Source organism: Sinocyclocheilus grahami, unplaced genomic scaffold (assembly GCF_001515645.1).
Source record: "Sinocyclocheilus grahami isolate Dianchi unplaced genomic scaffold, SAMN03320097.WGS_v1.1 scaffold130.1, whole genome shotgun sequence".
Taxonomy (NCBI): Eukaryota; Metazoa; Chordata; class Actinopteri; order Cypriniformes; family Cyprinidae; genus Sinocyclocheilus; species Sinocyclocheilus grahami.
In genome coordinates, this window is record NW_015505309.1 from 891,769 (window position 1) to 909,665 (window position 17,897).

A 17,897-nucleotide genomic window follows, 5' to 3' on the forward strand; every position below is an offset into this window, starting at 1 on the left:
GGAGTTATGGAAGCTGTGGGCATGGCCCCTGAGGGGGCACAGCTCCTAGCATCTGGTCTCTCAACTGAGGTTGTTGAGACTATACTCCAGTCCAGAGCTCCCGCCACTAGGAAACAGTACGCCTTGAAGTGGAAACTTTTCGCTTCATGGTGCGGACAGCGACTGCAGGACCCAGTCAACTGCCCAATTGGTACGGTTCTGGAGTTTCTGCAGGAGCGATTCTCCGCAGGGTTATCTCCCTCCACTCTGAAGGTATACGTGGCGGCCTTAGCTGCTTACCACGCCCTTCTGGGTGGTCAATCATTGGGAAGACACCCACTTATCACTCGTTTCCTCCATGGGACCCTGAGGCTGAGGCCGCACTAAGCACTAAGTACAGCGCACTAAGCTGCCCTCATGGGACCTGGCTGTGTTTCTGGAGGGCTTAAACCCATAGAAGAAGTTTTGGTCAAGTTGCTCACGCTCAAGACCATCTTTCTCCTCGCTATTTCCTCACTAAAAAGGATCGGGGAACTTCAGGCGCTTTCTGTTAGTGCCTGGAATTTGCTCCAGGCATGGGTATGGCATTCCTTTACCCGAGGGCCGGGTATGTCCCTAAGGTGCCCACTTCTTCACCAGGGCCCATAGTTGTTAACTTGCGCTCTGCCGGATGCGCTTTTATACTTCCTGGCGCTCATGTCACCCCGCTCGTGACGTCTCGCTGCTCCATTGGACTGATTTTACACGTGCTTCAGAACGTGGTCACGCAGGGGCATTCCCAAAGCGATCTCGACGCAGCGTCTCATTCCCTCGGGGAACCATGGTTACATACGTAACCTAGAGACGTTTTTCATTAGCTGTCAGATGCTCCGATATTTCATAGCAGTAAGAACAAGAAACAGTGTGCCGCACCCTGTCTGACAGTACGTAAAACAAGGTTCGATATATCAAACTACTGCTTGGCGAAAGAGCTGCACTGCATTCGCAGTAGATGCTCTGTAGCATCTTTCCCGACTTGTGGTATACTGACATCGCCTATAGCACTGGTTTAGTATGTTCCTCACGTTTCATCTAGATTATCTGTCAACAGCAGCGAGTTTACTGTCAGTGCAGTGCTGTTACTCTCACTCAAATTCTTAATACATTTTTCCATTTTCCTAGGACTCTCAATTTCACCTTTTTTGATTTGCAATTAATTTAAATACTTAATAAAATACTTATTATAATAAACAGTCTTCACAATATCTGCAACCATTGGGGCCCCTCAAATCAAGTGGTTAGAGGTTAGTTTGTGCCTGATTCCACTATAACCCCTTTTCACTGTCGTGCTAATCACAACTGAAGTCGAATGAAATAAGAAAACAAACTTACTTCTCTATTAAGAGCAGTAATACAATGAGGACGACATTAAGCATCTTAATTTGGATTCTCTGCTCCATTGCTTCACAAAGCTCCCTTTTAATTATATTTATCTAATGAGGTCATTGAAATGCATAGGCGCAACCGGCTTGCTTTGCATAGTGGTGGGATGGGGCTGTTTTCATCACAGGCGCTACATTGCCTGTGTTGTTTGATTAGATTTTGAGTGGCTCAAACACTGTCATTACTTAGTGTCTGGAACACAAGAGCCTTTCTTCATCAATTTAGTCTATCCAATTTCTTTGTCTTTTTCTCTCTCAGCTTTACAAGTTTCTTCCTTTTTAAGTGTCTTCTTGGTTTATGGATGGTTGAATATTCACTCTCTTTCGCTTTGTTCATAAAAGCAAAGAATTTTCACACAAAAGAGAAAGTATTTCACAAGGTTTCACAGTGAGATTTTAATGCCTCATACATGGATTGTTTGTTTGAATTTTTAAATGCACTATGAGCAAAGGCATTCTAAATGGCTTTCACAAAGTTTGGTTACCAACTACAGTATGTGTATAATTCACCTATATATATATATATATTTATATATACTGTATATATACTGTATATATGCCAGGCAGCAAGTGATTGGCTGCATCCAAATCAAAAAGTAGCCAGATTACATGCTACTTTCTCTGAGATTCTGAAGTGTGCATCTGGGAGAGGGTTTGTGAATGGCAGTGAAGGCGACACAACTGACACTGGTAGGACACATGACAATGATGAAAGTAGTACAGTTCGATTACATTCATACTACATATATTCTTATATGTGCTTTTCATTTAGGAATGAAACAACTGACCAGCTTTGTGGGTGAGTCATAGTCAGAGTTGTTCATTTAACTAATTAATTCAAAACACTGATTGATTTAGGAACACCACTATTGCTGCTTTGAGAGACTACTGTGGCTTCATTTGGAATTATTTTTGTCTAAAGGCTAGATTATGTTAGTTGGCGAAAGTCAGAGTGAGCTGAAGTTTTTAGGCATTTGGAGTTGACAGATTTCACAGAAAACCGTGTAATGTAAGATGGGAAAATACTTAGATTTTATTTGTAGCTTTAAGGCCAAAGTATACTTCAGTTTTTACGTGTACGTGAGGGTCTGCATACACTGCGTGTGATGCCAATTGCATCACCAAAATAGTATGTGCATACTGTACGCACACTATCCGATTTTTGTAGCACATGTGCATTCAAATTCAAGTTTACGTTTATTTATAAAGCACATTTAAAAACAAGTATTGTACCAAAGTGCTGTACAATTATAAACAGTTTTGGCAAGATAAAAATAAAAACAAAAACTAACACATAAGATAAAAATAAAACATGCAGATAAGCCATAAACAACTAAAACCCCGATATGTAACTCAGGCAACACCATAGGCTAAAGAGAATAAATGAGTATTCAATCTAGATTTAAATGTGTCCAATGTGGGGGAGGATATCACATCAACTGAAAGTGCATTCCACAGCCTAGGAGCCGCAACTGCAAAAGCTTGGTCACCCTTAGTCTTTAAGTGGGGCCGAGGAACAAAAAGAAGCAATTGGTTAGACGAACTGAGAGATATTGGTACAGAAAATGTTTGAAAGAGTTCGGCAATACACTGTGGTACTAGCCCATGCAAAGCTTTATAAACATACAGCAGAACCTTAAAATCAACTCTGTATCTGACTGGTAGCCAATGTAAGGAAGTGAGAACAGGAGTGATGTGCTCTCTCTTCCTAGTTCTCATCAGAAGTTTAGCTGCTGCATTTTGGACCAATTGCAAACAATTAATGAGATAGACCGACAGTATATATAATGAATTGCAGTAATCAAGTCGGGATGTAATAAGTGCATGGATCACTACTTCTATGTCCTTCTTTGAGAGGAGCTGTTTTAATTTGGTAATGGACCGGAGATGAAAGAAGCTTCCTTTGACAACAGAATTGATCTGCTTATCAAATAATAAGTGAGAATCAAAGATTAAGAACGCCTAGGTTCTTAACTCTGTTGTGCAATGTTAAAGGCAGGGAGCCTAATTGATTTTCAGTATTAGCGACACACAATGAAGATCCAAAAGCAGTGTATCGTCAGCATATCAGTGATAAGAAACATCATATTTATGAAATATAGAGCCAAGAGAGAGAAATGCAGAAATAAGCCGTAATTTTGTTTTATTTGTAACTCTTGGGTAGAAACATTTATAATGTCTATTGCATTACTACTAGTACTGTTACTGCTAATAAAACATATCTCTGGGGGCCCAAAAAGTGCGTGGGCCATTAGAATCGTCCTAACTTCCCCCCCTTAGCGGTGCCCCTGTGCACAGATGTATATCCCCCCCTCTGCAAAATTGTGGATTACTTAGTAAATATACATCTGTGACATTTAATATTTTGGCTTTCATCACTGTCTTTCCACATAAAAAATATTAACAAAATCACAAATTTGAGCCGGGGACCTCCGGTTTGTCACGGAATTACCCATCTGGTTGTTGAAACCACATATGTAAATTTTACTCCTCCCAAAATGTTAAAATAATAAATCTGTGAGAGCATGTTAAAAGCTATATGACATGTCATAGCCAGATATGACAGCACTAATTCAACACGCATCACAGCAGGTGAGTAGCTGAGTATCTCTTCAGCAAGCCTACACGTAAACTGCTGCAGACGCTCAACACACAATTATCTTTATTAAAAGTAGTAAGACTAACTTATCTTTCCAGTGCTGATGCTGCTCTCTCTCCTGTTGCGGTCTTTGATCTTAAAATTTGCTGATGTAATAAAATGTAACACATATCTGTTGCTTTCGTTTATGTGAACTCCGTTAAATTTTCATACAGCGCGGGAATCGAAGATTGGATTTATATCCATTTTGTGGAGACACATTTATGTGGCCAAGTATAAGTGGAACAGTTTTAACAAATCAGATCGCTGTCCAATCAGAGAAAACACATGAAGTGGCCAGGTGTAAACAGGCCCTAAAATTTAAGTTATTTAATAATTGCATCTTGTTTATTTTGCTGTTGTTTGAAAGCAATATCACACTCACTGTTGTGTTGTTGGTCTGAATATTTTGGCACAGAATAACAACACTCTTGTTCAAGTCATACTATTTGTATTCAGTCTGAAAGACATTAGACGTTCCATGTCTGTGTATATTTACAATGTAAGTATGTGTGTGCATTTGCAATGAATGTATACTGTGAAGTTTCAAGATCAAAAAAGTTTCAAAAACAAATGCTCAAACATTTCCAAATAATGGATGAAAAACAGAGAGATGAGCCACAGACCAAAAGTGAGCAGAATGAAAGCAAGAGAGAGAGATATGTGCTACACGTGAGACGGTGGAGAGAAAGTTAGATAAGAGAGAAAAAAGGGACTAGAGCTAGGTTTAGCCATTTCTGAATCCTGTTCCATTAAGAATTAATGGCTCGGTGCAGTTTCAACTCTAGGCAGCGCTCTGTTGTTCTTAGCATTTGTGCTCTGTTTTCATTGGTGAGCACACTGAATTATTCAACTGCTTGTGGCCTATCGCTCCATCATCAGCATGTACAGCAACATATGTGTCCTGCCAGACATTCATAAGCATCGCTGTCGACACGCAAAGTGGGAATTGTGCCTTAACTATGCACTATGTAACTTTTGGCGCTCTAGCGGTTAATAAACAGAACTGCACACATCCCGCAGAAGAACATTCCAACCGGAGCTACTTCTCTAAGTTTATGTTTATGGTGATTCATGCAGGTATGTGTTACTCCGCAGCGGTGACGACCCGACCAGGCTACAATAGTCCAAATATAAGTACTTATTATAAGTGTACCATAGTGATTCGGAATAAGACAAAAACGCGGTTTGGAAGATGAATTCATGATGTACTCATTATATACATTTGGCAAATTTTGAACACAGAAACAGTTACATAGTGCTACTTTAATATAACATGGCTTTACTTCTGCGTTACTAAAAGGTTTGCACGCCATCTCTTGTACTGACAGTACAAGAGGAGTCATGTCCTTTTATTTTCAATAAAGAAAGTGATCTGAAAACATCAAATTCATAAATCATACTTTTAGGATGGTAAGCCTGGAGTCGACAGAAACTGCAAGTAGTTACTTTGTCTTCAGTTGAGACAGATAAGCTTGGTGAGCCTTTTTTACCCACAGTGCTTGACAAAAGAAATGTGCCATGAAACCAAATGAGACAGATTAATTAAATGAATTTTTCACACAGTAGAACAAGATGCGTTGGAGAAAGTTGGTGGGGGGGGGGGCAACTCAAAAAGAAAGGCGCTTTGACTCTAATAAGGTTGCGGATGAATCGGGGGCTGTGCTCCTGATAAAGGAAACTCTGGTGGTGTCGGAAACGTCCTCAGTCTCCGGTTCATCTGGGGTAGGAGGAAAGCGATTACGGCTTCCTCCTAAAGCATGCTGATAGGATTAACAGCATTAACCCAAAATTCCTGTGACACTGGTTAGCACCACTGCAGCTACTGAGATACCCTGGTCCCTCATCTCTCTTCAGTGCACTGACCTAACACTCTTAGGAAAATTTGGTCATGACTGTCATGTCTTTTTCAGTTTTTTTTTTTTCTAGTTCCTCAGAATGGCACTGTTCCGGATATCATCTGGGAATTGCTGGTCTACTGTTTAATGAAGTATTTAAACATTATATTAATTTGACCTAACACTTTCAAACTATGTACATAAGTATGGATGGCAGTATTTAAGTATTACATTTAATTTTGTGCTGCTGATAAAGGAAACGTACTCGGTTACTAACGTAACCTCGGTTCCCTGAGATACGGAACGAGTACTGCATCTGTTTAAGACGCTTGGGGAAAACTCCTTTTTCTCCAATGACTGAAGCCTTTCAATAATGCAGTGTAACTGTATGGTCATTGGTCCGTGCAGTGAATAAAAAACGAACCAATGGCTCGGCAGCGAAGCATAATAGCGTCAATTATCCATTTGGAAAGTCTCTGCTTCGTAACCGGACAACCCTTGGTGCGGCCACCGAAGCATACGCATAGCTGATCCGACCGCCTGAACGGGGCGGAAAGCTCAATATAGACTTTCAGCGCCCTGACGGGACAGAGTAAGTTCAACTCTTGGTCTTGCTCCGAAGGAGGAAGTTATTAGAGTTATTACCTGTGCTCTAAATGGAGTAGAGGGCACCTTAGGTACATAACCGTGCCTTGGTTTCAGGATGACCTTAGAGTCGTTGGGCCAGAATTCGAGGCAGGTGGGGCTCACTGATAGCGCCTGCATATCTCCCATATGCTTTACCGATTCTAATGCTAGAAGCAGAGCAGTCTTAAGCGTCAGGGGACAAAGGTCAATGGACTGTAGTGGCTCAAATGGAGGGCTCTTCAGAGCCCTCAACACCTTGGGCAGATCCCATGTAGGGACAGTGATGGGGCGTGGTGGGTTGAGCCTTCTAGACCCCTTCAGAAAATGAACAACCAAGTTGTTCCTTCCCACCGATTGGCCAGCTATAGGAGCGTGAGAAGCTGCTATGGTTGCTACATAGACCTTGAGCGTGGAAGGGGAACAGCCCTTATCCAACAGCTCTTGCAGGAAGGACAATATCAGAGATATGTCACATGAGATTGGGTCTGCGCCACGGGCTGTACACCAGGCGGAGAAGGCAGACCATTTAAGGGCGTAGAGGCGTCTTGTAGACGGTGCTCTAGCCTGAGAGATTGTGTTTAGCACGTTCTCGGGGAGGTTCGTAAGCTCCCATCGAGAGGCCAAAGGTGCAGAGCCCACAGCTCGGGCTGGGGGTGCCATATCGTTCCGTTTGCCTGAGAGAGGAGGTTCCGTCTCAGGGGAATGGGCCACGGGGCTGCCGAGAGCAGCCGGCACAGCTCTGCAAACCAGTGCTGGATCATCCAGAGCGGGGCCACCAACAGAACCTTGAGTCTCTGTTCTCTGACTCGCCTGATCACCTGTGGAATCAGAGCGATCGGGGGATAAGCGTAAAGTAGGAGGTTGGGCCAGTCGTGGGCCAACGCGTCCCTGTCCTTCGAAAAGGTGAAGAGGTCGACTTCCCCGGGGAGTCTAGGAAGGGGACCTTATCAGCATCCTTGATCTCCGTGAGGTTTAGCCATAGATAGCGCTCCAGCACCACTAGGCTGGCCATGGATCTGCCAATCGCCTGCCCTATCATCTTGGTGGCGAGTAGAGCCAGCTCGGTCGCACTGCGCAGCTCCTTAAAAGCTGTAGGGTCCGGGCCGGACTCGTCCATGCAACGCTTCTCCAGCAGATGAGTAGGCTCATCCGGTGAGAACTGAAGTCGCCCTACACGGCTTGGACGGGTGGGCAGCCTTTGCCTTCCAGCCGATGGCCGTGGGCGGGTAGAGATGCACGGCCACTGACTCATCCAGGGGAGGCAGTCTGTCGTATCCTTTTTCTTCGGCGCCGTTGACTGATGGAGGGCGGACTATGATGAGGCATGAAGACGGGCCGAGTAAGGGGGCACGCCAAGACTTGGTGATCTCGTCGTGGACCTCCGGAAAGAATGGTGAAGCTCGTTGTCGGGGGGCCTGACTGTGCCCCGGCAAGAACCATTCATCCAGGCGGCTGCGGGTGGGCTCCTCTGGCGGAGACCACTCCAAACCCAGCTCCTCCACAGCTTTAGACAGTATGCGGAAAAGCTCGGCATCCATGCCCGTGCTGGCTGTGCTGGGTTGTGCAGATGGCAAGGGGGCGGGTCGACATACGAGCCCAACAGCTCCTCCGCATCTGAAGCCTTCAACGACATGCTGTCGTCCATGGCGTCACACTCGCTTCCTCCAAATGTGACCAGATCGTTCGCATGCCGCAGAGGGACGCTGGTCTGGGAGGGAGAAGTGGACTGGAGAAAACTCTCTAAGTGGAGAGAGTGAGGCACGCGGGGGCTCAGCCTCAATGAGTGCTGCTTTAGCGTGGGCGGCGCCCAAGCATGAAACACACTCACCGTGACCGTCAGCGATAGTAATGGCGCGGCATTTGAAACAACGGCGAAAATTTTTATATCTTTATCCTTTTATATCGCCGGATAGCGGCAGGGAACCAGAGACCATCGCTGCTGCAAGCACGAGGGCGGCGTGAAGCAGCGAGAATGGCCGAGCAGGAAGGGGGTCTCTCGATCTGCTGCGAGGCTTGATCACGGCGAAGGCTTCATAGTCTTGTAGAGCGAGAATCTAGTAGTCGTCGCTGAAGGAGAATAATCTGAGGATCCTATGGGGATGTGCCGCTTATATAGCCAGATGACCCTGCCCATTCTGGCAGGCTTTGGCGGGCTTTAACACCATAGGCTCGTGCAGCTCAGCTGCCGAGCCATTGGTTTGTTTTTTATTCCCTGCACGAACCAATGGCCGTGCAGTTACACTGCGTTATTGAAAGGCTTCAGTCATCGGAGATAAAGGAGTTTTCCCCAAGCGTCTTAAACAGACACAGTACGAGTGAAGTATCGATAGGGAACTCTGTATCTATATATTACTGTATGTGGCACTATTTGATTAATATAATTTATTTTTGTTTTATTTTTTGTTTCTTTATTACATTTCTTTATTACTTTATTTAAAAAAGCATACTGCACAATTTTATGATTTACTGGCATTTCCTTACTCTTTGTTGAACTCTGTATCTATATATTACTGTATGTGGCACTATTTGATTAATATAATTTATTTTTGTTTTATTTTTTGTTTCTTTATTACATTTCTTTATTACTTTATTTAAAAAAGCATACTGCACAATTTTATGATTTACTGGCATTTCCTTACTCTTTGTGTGTGTGTGTCTGTGTGTGTGTGTGTAAGGACTGTGTTATGTGGAACTATTTGATTTGTTTTATTTGTTTATTTACATCTTTTTATTTATTTCTTTTTTTAACAATGTTAAATTGTAACATTATACCACATACTGTATACACTGTTACAATTTATTTTATTTTATCTTTTTCCTGTCCCTGTATTTTTGTGTATTAAGTTTGTTTGTTTATTTATTTAAAATTGTAAACTATGTTTTATTTTTTTAAACAACATACTGTAGAAATTTATTTGATCTTTTTCATGTCACATCTTTGTTTTTGTGTATTTTTGCATATTCAGACACAGGGACTGTGTTATGTGGCACTGTTTGATGAATGTGTTTGCCTGGCATCGGTGGATCTGATATGATTTGCTCTGAAGCATTGCTTTATCCCCACACCTTGCTCTCTGGGACTGAGAGAGAGAGACAGAGCGAAAGACACAAAGCAGAGACGATCCTCAGCAAATACATGCTTAGTGATCACAGTCTAGCCATAGAAGACAGACACAGACAAAAATGGCATCCAAAGGAAAAGCAAATCTGTGTTAGTGTGACACTGGTGAGGTTGAGACAGAGTCACACCTTCTCTTTCACTATTATAAATGTGTGAAATAATTTGAAGAACTTATTTCACATTCACACTTTTTAAATTTTCACATTTCACACTTAAAATAGTTTTCAGTATTTTTTATTAATATTATTTTAATTTTAGTTTGATTTTTTTTTACAATTTCATTACAATCATGAGCACCTATTTTTTAATCTTTCCGGGTTTTTTTCTTTCTGTCACTGATGTTATTGTGTACATTGATGTGTTGGCAATATTGCAAGTAAAAGAATAATGCTAGTAAGCTATTGAGCAGTAATGTGACACTCCTCTTTTCAATTCATTTCCAGATGGGCAAATGGGAGAACCAGAGTTTGACTTTGAAATATCCTGTGTGGCCTCGCTTCAACTCTTTTGGTGATGCGGAGACAGACGACAATCACCTGACCATTGTAACTCTAGAGGAGAAGCCTTTTGTCATTGTGGAGAATGTGGAGCGCCTGACAGGCACCTGCATGAGAAACTCTGTGCCCTGCCGCAAACACATCAAAGAGTAAGGCTTGCTGCTCAACTTCTCTATCACTCACACATCTCCTGAAAGAATCACTCTCAAACCGATGGATGTTTGACTTTCTGACCCTAGAGAGGTGCGTAGAGTGATGTTAGAGCACTCTTAAAGAATGTTTGATATATGTGGAGGGTTGTTGATTGCATGACTACATACTGTACATCAATAAGTATTATAGTGTGTTACTGTCCGCTTGACACTAGATTGGAATTTTACAGGTGTTAACTGAGTTTTAGGTGCTTATAGTCCAAGGGAGACTCAAAGGTTTTTCTAAAAAATAAATTTTCTAAAATAAAAAATGCTTTTTCTAAAGTTACAGTAAAAACAGTAAAATTATGAAATATTGTTAATATATTCTTGTAATGGCAAAGCTGATTTATCAGCAGTCATTACTTCAGTCTTTAGTGTCACATGATCCTTCAAAAATCATTCTTATATGCTGATTCGATGCTGAAGAAACATTTCTTATCAATGCTGAAAACAGTTTGTCTTCACTGCCACTTTTGATCAAATTAATGCTGAATAAAATTATTCTTATTATCTTTTTTTAAAATTGTACAGACCCCAGACTTATGAACAGTAGTTTACATGTTTGAGTTTATTAAAAAAAGGCACAGTCATAAAAGTTGTTGTGATCTGTGAGCCATGATTAACACAGAGTGTGAAAACTGCCCATGTGAAGAAACGCTTTTATTGGATTTTTTTACACTGCTAAATAGGGCAAAGAATATATGATCTCATAGGATCACCACAGCTTGCCCTGTATGCATGAAGATTAGTCTCATCAAAGAACTGAGAAAACACACAAACACACGAGAGGATACATGGATGCCACACATGTCCACTTGCAAACAGGCCAGTGCTTAACAAAATAACTATATTTATATGTGAAGACTTTTTTGCCCAATCTGACAGACAGACAATCTAAGACTCTGACTGACCTTTGTCAGAGATAAATGTGATAATGTGTGAACAGCAGCTCATCTGGTATCCTCAGCTGTTGTTTTACCCTCTACTTTAGCTGCCACTGAGGTCTGTAGATGCAGAAACTGATGCAGTGCCAGCTTGACAAGCTGCAGACACAGAGGAAACATGCTTCAGTGACCAACACACACACACACACAAACAGATGCACACAATTCAAGATCACTCTGATGAGTCACTGAGATATTTGTACTTTAAAAGCAAATGGCAGAATTCAGATATCTGAAGCCTGTTGTCAACTCTATCAGCTCAGACTATCACCTCCAACTTTTACCTCTTAGATTTAACTCCTAGATTTTCACACTGTGTGTTGTCTGGGCAAGGGATCAGAATTGCCTGCCATATAAAAAAAAATCTCTAAAAGAAGAAACAAACAGACAGTGTGTCTACATAAGAATGTAATTGGTATAGTAAAGGCAGCGAGGAAGTGGTCTGGTGACATAAGGGAGCCCCTCTTATTGCCGCTGGGTATCAAAATGGGAGGAAGACTCTGTAATAATATGGATTCTGCCTTTTGAATAGTTTGAATAGAGCCTCTGCAGGAGCCGGGGGAATTCATTGTGTCTCTCTGTTGTGTTCCTTCATTGGCACAATCCAATTTCAAGCATTATGCCTATTTAGAGGAAGAGGAAAGGGAGGAAGAAATTACTGAGGCATGCAAAGACACTGGCAGGATATATAGTCCGGTCCTCCCTGAGATAGACCTGCCTCTCTTTCTCTGTCTCTCTCTCTCAGCCTAACTTTATTGGTTCCTTATCTGCTTGCTTTTATCATAAAATTACTCAGTCAACTTAACTGAGCCATAATCACATTAAACAGAATGTTTATGGTAAAAGCAATAGAAGATTTCTTACTTATTTGAAAGCTCATCTGTCACTGATATAAACAGTATATTAGGGCTGCACAATTAATTGAATTAATCGCGATTACAATTATGGAGGCCACAATTACGTAATTGTTCAAAGCGGCAATTAATTGTTCAAAGTCCACTTAATTTATTCTGCACGCTTAAGATGCGTTTTTTGTCTTAAGGGTTTTTCCCATTATTTTAATTTTAGTTTTAGTATAACATTATAATACCATTCATATTTGTACTTTTTTATCATTTAAAGAAGAAACCAATCCGATGTATAGTTGACATTTGAGGCTTAATACTATAGAAAAGCACTAAAAGTTTTTCAGTTAGAGTGTTTTCAGCTTGTTTATTTTCATATAAAAATACGGCATGCAGTTGCATAAAACAGTGGTATAAACATCATTCAATGTAAATTGTGATAATCGTAATTAATAATCGCAATTACAATTTCAAGGGAATAATTGACAATTATGATTTTTGTCATAATCGTGCAGCCCTACAGTATATCACAGTATATAACAGTTTAAATTAATCAAAACTGCCAATAAAGACTTTTATGTTGTTACAAAACAAAATATTTCTTATAAATGCTGTTTTTTTATTTTCTATTTATCAAAGAATTCTGAAATAAAATGTGTCACTGTTTCCACAAAAACATTAAGTGCCACAATTGTTTTCAACATTGATAATAATAAGAAATATTTATTAAGCAACAAATCAGCATATTAAAATGATTTCTGAAGGATCATGTGCCACTGAATACTGTAATAAGTAATGGGAGGTCTCTGAAAAAAATATTTATCGGTGTTGCATGAAGACTACATCTGGGGCTACATCGGGACTACATCAAATACATGGCGATAGCAAAAAATAGGTTGCATTGAGAAGAAGGAATTGGCGTCCATGGGAGCAATCTGTGGAGACAAAGTATACTCATAAGTGTTTTTTTTCTTATTGATGATCTGTTTAAAGAACATAGAGAGCCGAGTCTTAATTAGCTTCAATCTAAAAGTTAAATGAGGTTCCCAGGTGGCTTTGCTAATTTAAGTGTTGTCTGTCTGATCTCTGCAGTGGATATGCTCCACTCACAGATGGTGGCGTGATTACTAACGCAGCTTTGTCCTGTCTGCAACCCTGTCATTTTTTTCTTTACTAAAGTACACTTTTCTCTACAAGCTTAGCTGCTTTGAACAACTGTTTGCTAATTGGAGAGTGTTCTATATTCATACCAGTCTCTCATAATTATGTCCAGAACATGCCTTCACCAGAGTGCATGTTGTGCAGACTTGTAGTTAAGGATCCTGTTAACCAAAAGGTTGTAGGTTTAAACCCAACAAGGGACAGTTCATTAACCACTGCCATTTTGCCCTTGAGCAAAGCACTTACCCCCCAGGCTACTCCAGGGGGATTGTCCCTGTAATAAGTGTTCTGTAAACTGTCTTGGACAAAACCAAAAGTTTTGCGCATTCCTGACTCAGTGTAAGGATCTCTGCATATGAAAAATATGCACAACTCTGAATAAATAAATCAAATTTTGATTTGGCAACAAAATAAAATAAACAAAATGGACATTTAAAACTGTTGATCTAATTGTTGTTTAAATATGTAATTAAATTTAACAATAAAGAAAAAAATTCATAAGTCATTTTTAATTGCAACATTTACATTGCATTTGTTTGTCTCTTTGCCAAATGTTTTTCTTTATTCATTTGACATTAGTAAAGTTGACCTAAGGAAAGTGATCTATTTATTTACATTTCTATTGTAATAAAAAATTTTAAAATGTATAATAATATAAATATATTCTTTAACAATTAAAAAATTAAAAGTTGAATAAATCATATGTTGGCAAATAAATAGGCAAATAGACGTATTTATCACTTTTTTACATCTAAATCTTGTTTAAAAAATGTAGTTAAATGTAACAATAAAGAATAAAATAAATGTAAAAATAAAATGATTTGTTTATTTACGTTTTTATTCTTAAGTTAATAAAATTGGTAATTAATTAAATTATAATTAAATAAATTGGTACATTTGATAATAAGTGCCACTCCTAGTCCTTGCCAGTTAAACATTAATGTATCTGGCTAACTGCTTGGGATTGGATCACCCAGATTTTAATACCATGTATAAACAGGACTTTTGTTTGGGTGAGGTAGTACCCTAGGATAAATTCTGCTGAGAAATAAAGTTGAGTGTATAAACACTTGCCCCCAAAATAACAAAATAACTATATTTATATGTGAAGACTTTTTTGCCCAATCTGACAGACAGACAATCTAAGACTCTGACTGACCTTTGTCAGAGATAAATGTGATAATGTGTGAACAGCAGCTCATCTGGTATTATGTAGTTAAATGTAACAATAAAGAATAAAATAAATGTACAAATAAAATGATTTGTTTATTTACGTTTTTATTCTTAAGTTAATAAAATTGGTAATTAATTAAATTATAATTAAATAAATTGGTACATTTGATAATAAGTGCCACTCCTAGTCCTTGCCAGTTAAACATTAATGTATCTGGCTAACTGCTTGGGATTGGATCACCCAGATTTTAATACCATGTATAAACAGGACTTTTGTTTGGGTGAGGTAGTACCCTAGGATAAATTCTGCTGAGAAATAAAGTTGAGTGTATAAACACTTGATGTACTGTAAACTGGAGTTGTGCAGGTTCTACTCCAGTCAACCCCTCCTGACTATGTGTAAAAAACTAAAAAAACAGGACATTCTCCCCCAGTCCAAATGAAATAATCATATTGATTGCCCTGTAAATAGAATTGTCTTCCTCCTCGCTCGGGAAAACAGAAACCCCTCTGCAATTAAGTCGGCACAGATTGACGGTGGTCTTTATGAGGCATCAGAAATCTCCAGCCGACTGCAATTTTCACCAGAGGTTTGGCACTCCGTTGATGGCTCCCTGAGAGGCTCTCAAGGGAAAGCCCTACTATTCATTGTAATTAAGAAATTTCTTCACTGCCGGCAGCGAAAGGCTTTATCGTTCATGCTTCAGCACACTATACCTACTGTACTGTAATCCCAGCTAGTGAATGGTCTGCACAAGCAGGCTGCTGTCCAAAATATGATTTAGACACACTACAGCTAAATACAATTGTGACTCCTCTTCTGAGTGCTTAATCCCGCTCTGTTCACACATGATTGGTTATTGTGTACATGCACTGAAATTCACATGAAGTTCACACACTGTATAGTAACTGCACTAAAGGAGGTCTATGTTTCTGGTGAGATTAAAATGTTAAAATATAATATATAAAATATAATATATAATTTCAATATTTGTGCTTAACCTTATTTTTGTGATTTACGAACATGAACTTACACTCTGACATATTGTGTGATATATGTAGTCATGAAATCAAAGACTCTAACATCTGATCACAAGTGCTCAGATTAATTCCCCAAATATTTAGGTTGTGACAATAAATATACATTTAAATCTGTCAAATTCATACATTACGGTCCAGAGAGAGCACATTGTTTAAAAATGCCAAAATGTCATTCTGTAAGTTTTAGTTTACTGATAAGTGTTTGTGGTCATTAACATTTCTTTCATCAAATAGGTTAAAGTTTCCATCTTCATTACCAAATGTTGAGGTCGGTATGATTTTTAAATTTTTTTGAAAGAAGCCTCTTATGCTCGCCAGACTGCATTTATTTGATACAGCAAAAACAGCAATATTTTGAAATTTTATTACAATGTAAAGTAAAAAAAAATTCTGTTTGAATATACTTTAAAATTTAATTTATTTCTGTGATGGCCAAGCTGAATTTTTAGAAGCCATTACTCCAGTCTACATGATCCTTCAGAAATCAGTCTAATATGCTGATTTAGTGCTCAAGAAACATTATTGTCAATGTTGAAAACAGTTGTACTATACAGTTGTAGTATACTAATATTTTTGTGGAAACAGTGATACATTTTTCAGTATTCTTCGATTAATATAGAACAACATTTAGTTGAAATAGAAATTTTTAGAAACAATGTAAGTTTTTCCTTTCACTTTTAATCAATTTAATGCATCCTTGCCGAATAAAAGTATTTATTTCTTTAAAAAAAATCTTACTGACTAAGACATTGGAATAATTTAGGCATTCATTCCCATATTTAAAGCACAAAACTTGCAATACTGCCATATCTCTCCCTATGCATGGAACAATCCAGAAAATGCATCAGTCAGCTAAGCTTGAAATGGTCCTGACATCATGATTCAGATATTCTGCTTTAAGTTGAACTGTGATTAATGTGCTCTATCCATCAGCAACACCACTGAGGGAGGAGGAACATACATTAAAAAGTGCTGCAAAGGCTTCTGCATTGACATCCTCAAGAAAATCGCTCGGAATGTGAAGTTCACCTATGACCTTTATCTAGTGACCAACGGGAAGCACGGGAAGAAGATCAACAACATGTGGAACGGCATGGTGGGAGAGGTGAGAAGATTTCAATAGTCAAATCTGACGATGCGATTTGTTATCGAACGCTGCTTTTCCATTTACGCAGCTAAACAAAGGTTAGATTGAATAAAGTTTTGTTCACAGAAGCGCATTGCGCTTCTCCTTCTCTCGCGCGCTCTCCACTGGTAATTTTGTAACAGTCAAAGCCTGATAGCAATCAAATGTGAAATTGGGGAAAGGATCTAGATATTTGTTCAATTTGGATTCAGAGAGAGTGAAATGCTGGAACTCAGGTTTCATTTGGCTGCAAAATTAATTGAAATGTCCCAGGTGTTCTGTATAAACTTTGCAGCTTTTGACTAAACCTCCGTGTCGTCTCTTCTCCTTCCGCAGGTGGTGTACAAAAAAGCAGTCATGGCCGTGGGCTCCCTGACAATCAATGAGGAGCGCTCAGAGGCCATCGATTTCTCCGTCCCCTTCGTGGAAACAGGGATTAGTGTGATGGTATCCCGTAGCAACGGAACCGTCTCTCCATCAGCGTTTTTAGGTAACTATCTGCAGGGCATAGCAGCCGCTTTCTTGACGATCGTGAGGGGCTAGTCGTATTTCCACCTGTCAAAATATTGAAGTCTTCCCACCAAACAAACTGCAGATCCGACAGGCCGATAGAGTCGCCCACAAATCCGCTGAAGTGGGCCGCTTTTAGATTCATATGCTTGATGGCACTAGATCAGCAAGCCATTATTTAATTAGCATAAGGCCAATAATTACAGGGTCTGAGAAACTTCCCCAATGGACACTTTCGCATTTGCTTCCCACGGTATAGCTCTTTAATCTCTTCAGCTTGTCTATAGTCACACATCAAGCAGAATGCCTGGATGATAGTCATTGACTGTGACTTTTTTCCCTGATCTACCTGTCTCTCGCTCCTCCTTCGCCGCAGAGCCTTTCAGCGCGTCTGTGTGGATAATGATGTTTGTGATGCTGCTGCTGGTGACTGCAATGGCTGTCTTCATGTTTGAGTACATCAGCCCCCTGGGCTTCAACAGGAACCTCGCTCAGGGCAAAGGTACGTTACTAGCACTCTCAGCTACTCACTCCCTCCCTTCACGGTTCCTCCTCTGTTTCCCCTGCAATGCAGTCGGTCTTTCAGTTTCAGGCACACTTGAAAATCCTTGCCCTGCTCTGATAGAGTGTCTCACATCTGGACCACAAACCCCCTGTTCTTTTGCGAAACATAAAGGCTTAATTTATACTTAATTTCACTGTGTTCGGCACTGAGTGGTTTCAGGCTCCGAGTTAGTTCAATAAAGTTCAATTCATTTTCATTTGATTCAAGTGGATCAGAT

At 39.9% G+C, this 17,897-nt stretch overlaps 1 protein-coding gene across 1 annotated transcript in view; it reads left to right on the plus strand.

The window, feature by feature from the left end:
* Positions 1-17,897, plus strand: part of grin2aa (glutamate receptor, ionotropic, N-methyl D-aspartate 2A, a) — a 153,099-nt gene that overhangs the window by 123,651 nt on the left and 11,551 nt on the right. Inside the window, exons 5-8 of the mRNA XM_016279424.1 lie at positions 10,068-10,270; positions 16,413-16,584; positions 16,942-17,095; positions 17,492-17,617. Coding sequence (XP_016134910.1) covers positions 10,068-10,270; positions 16,413-16,584; positions 16,942-17,095; positions 17,492-17,617 — 655 coding nt within the window. The remainder of the gene's footprint in view (positions 1-10,067; positions 10,271-16,412; positions 16,585-16,941; positions 17,096-17,491; positions 17,618-17,897) is intronic.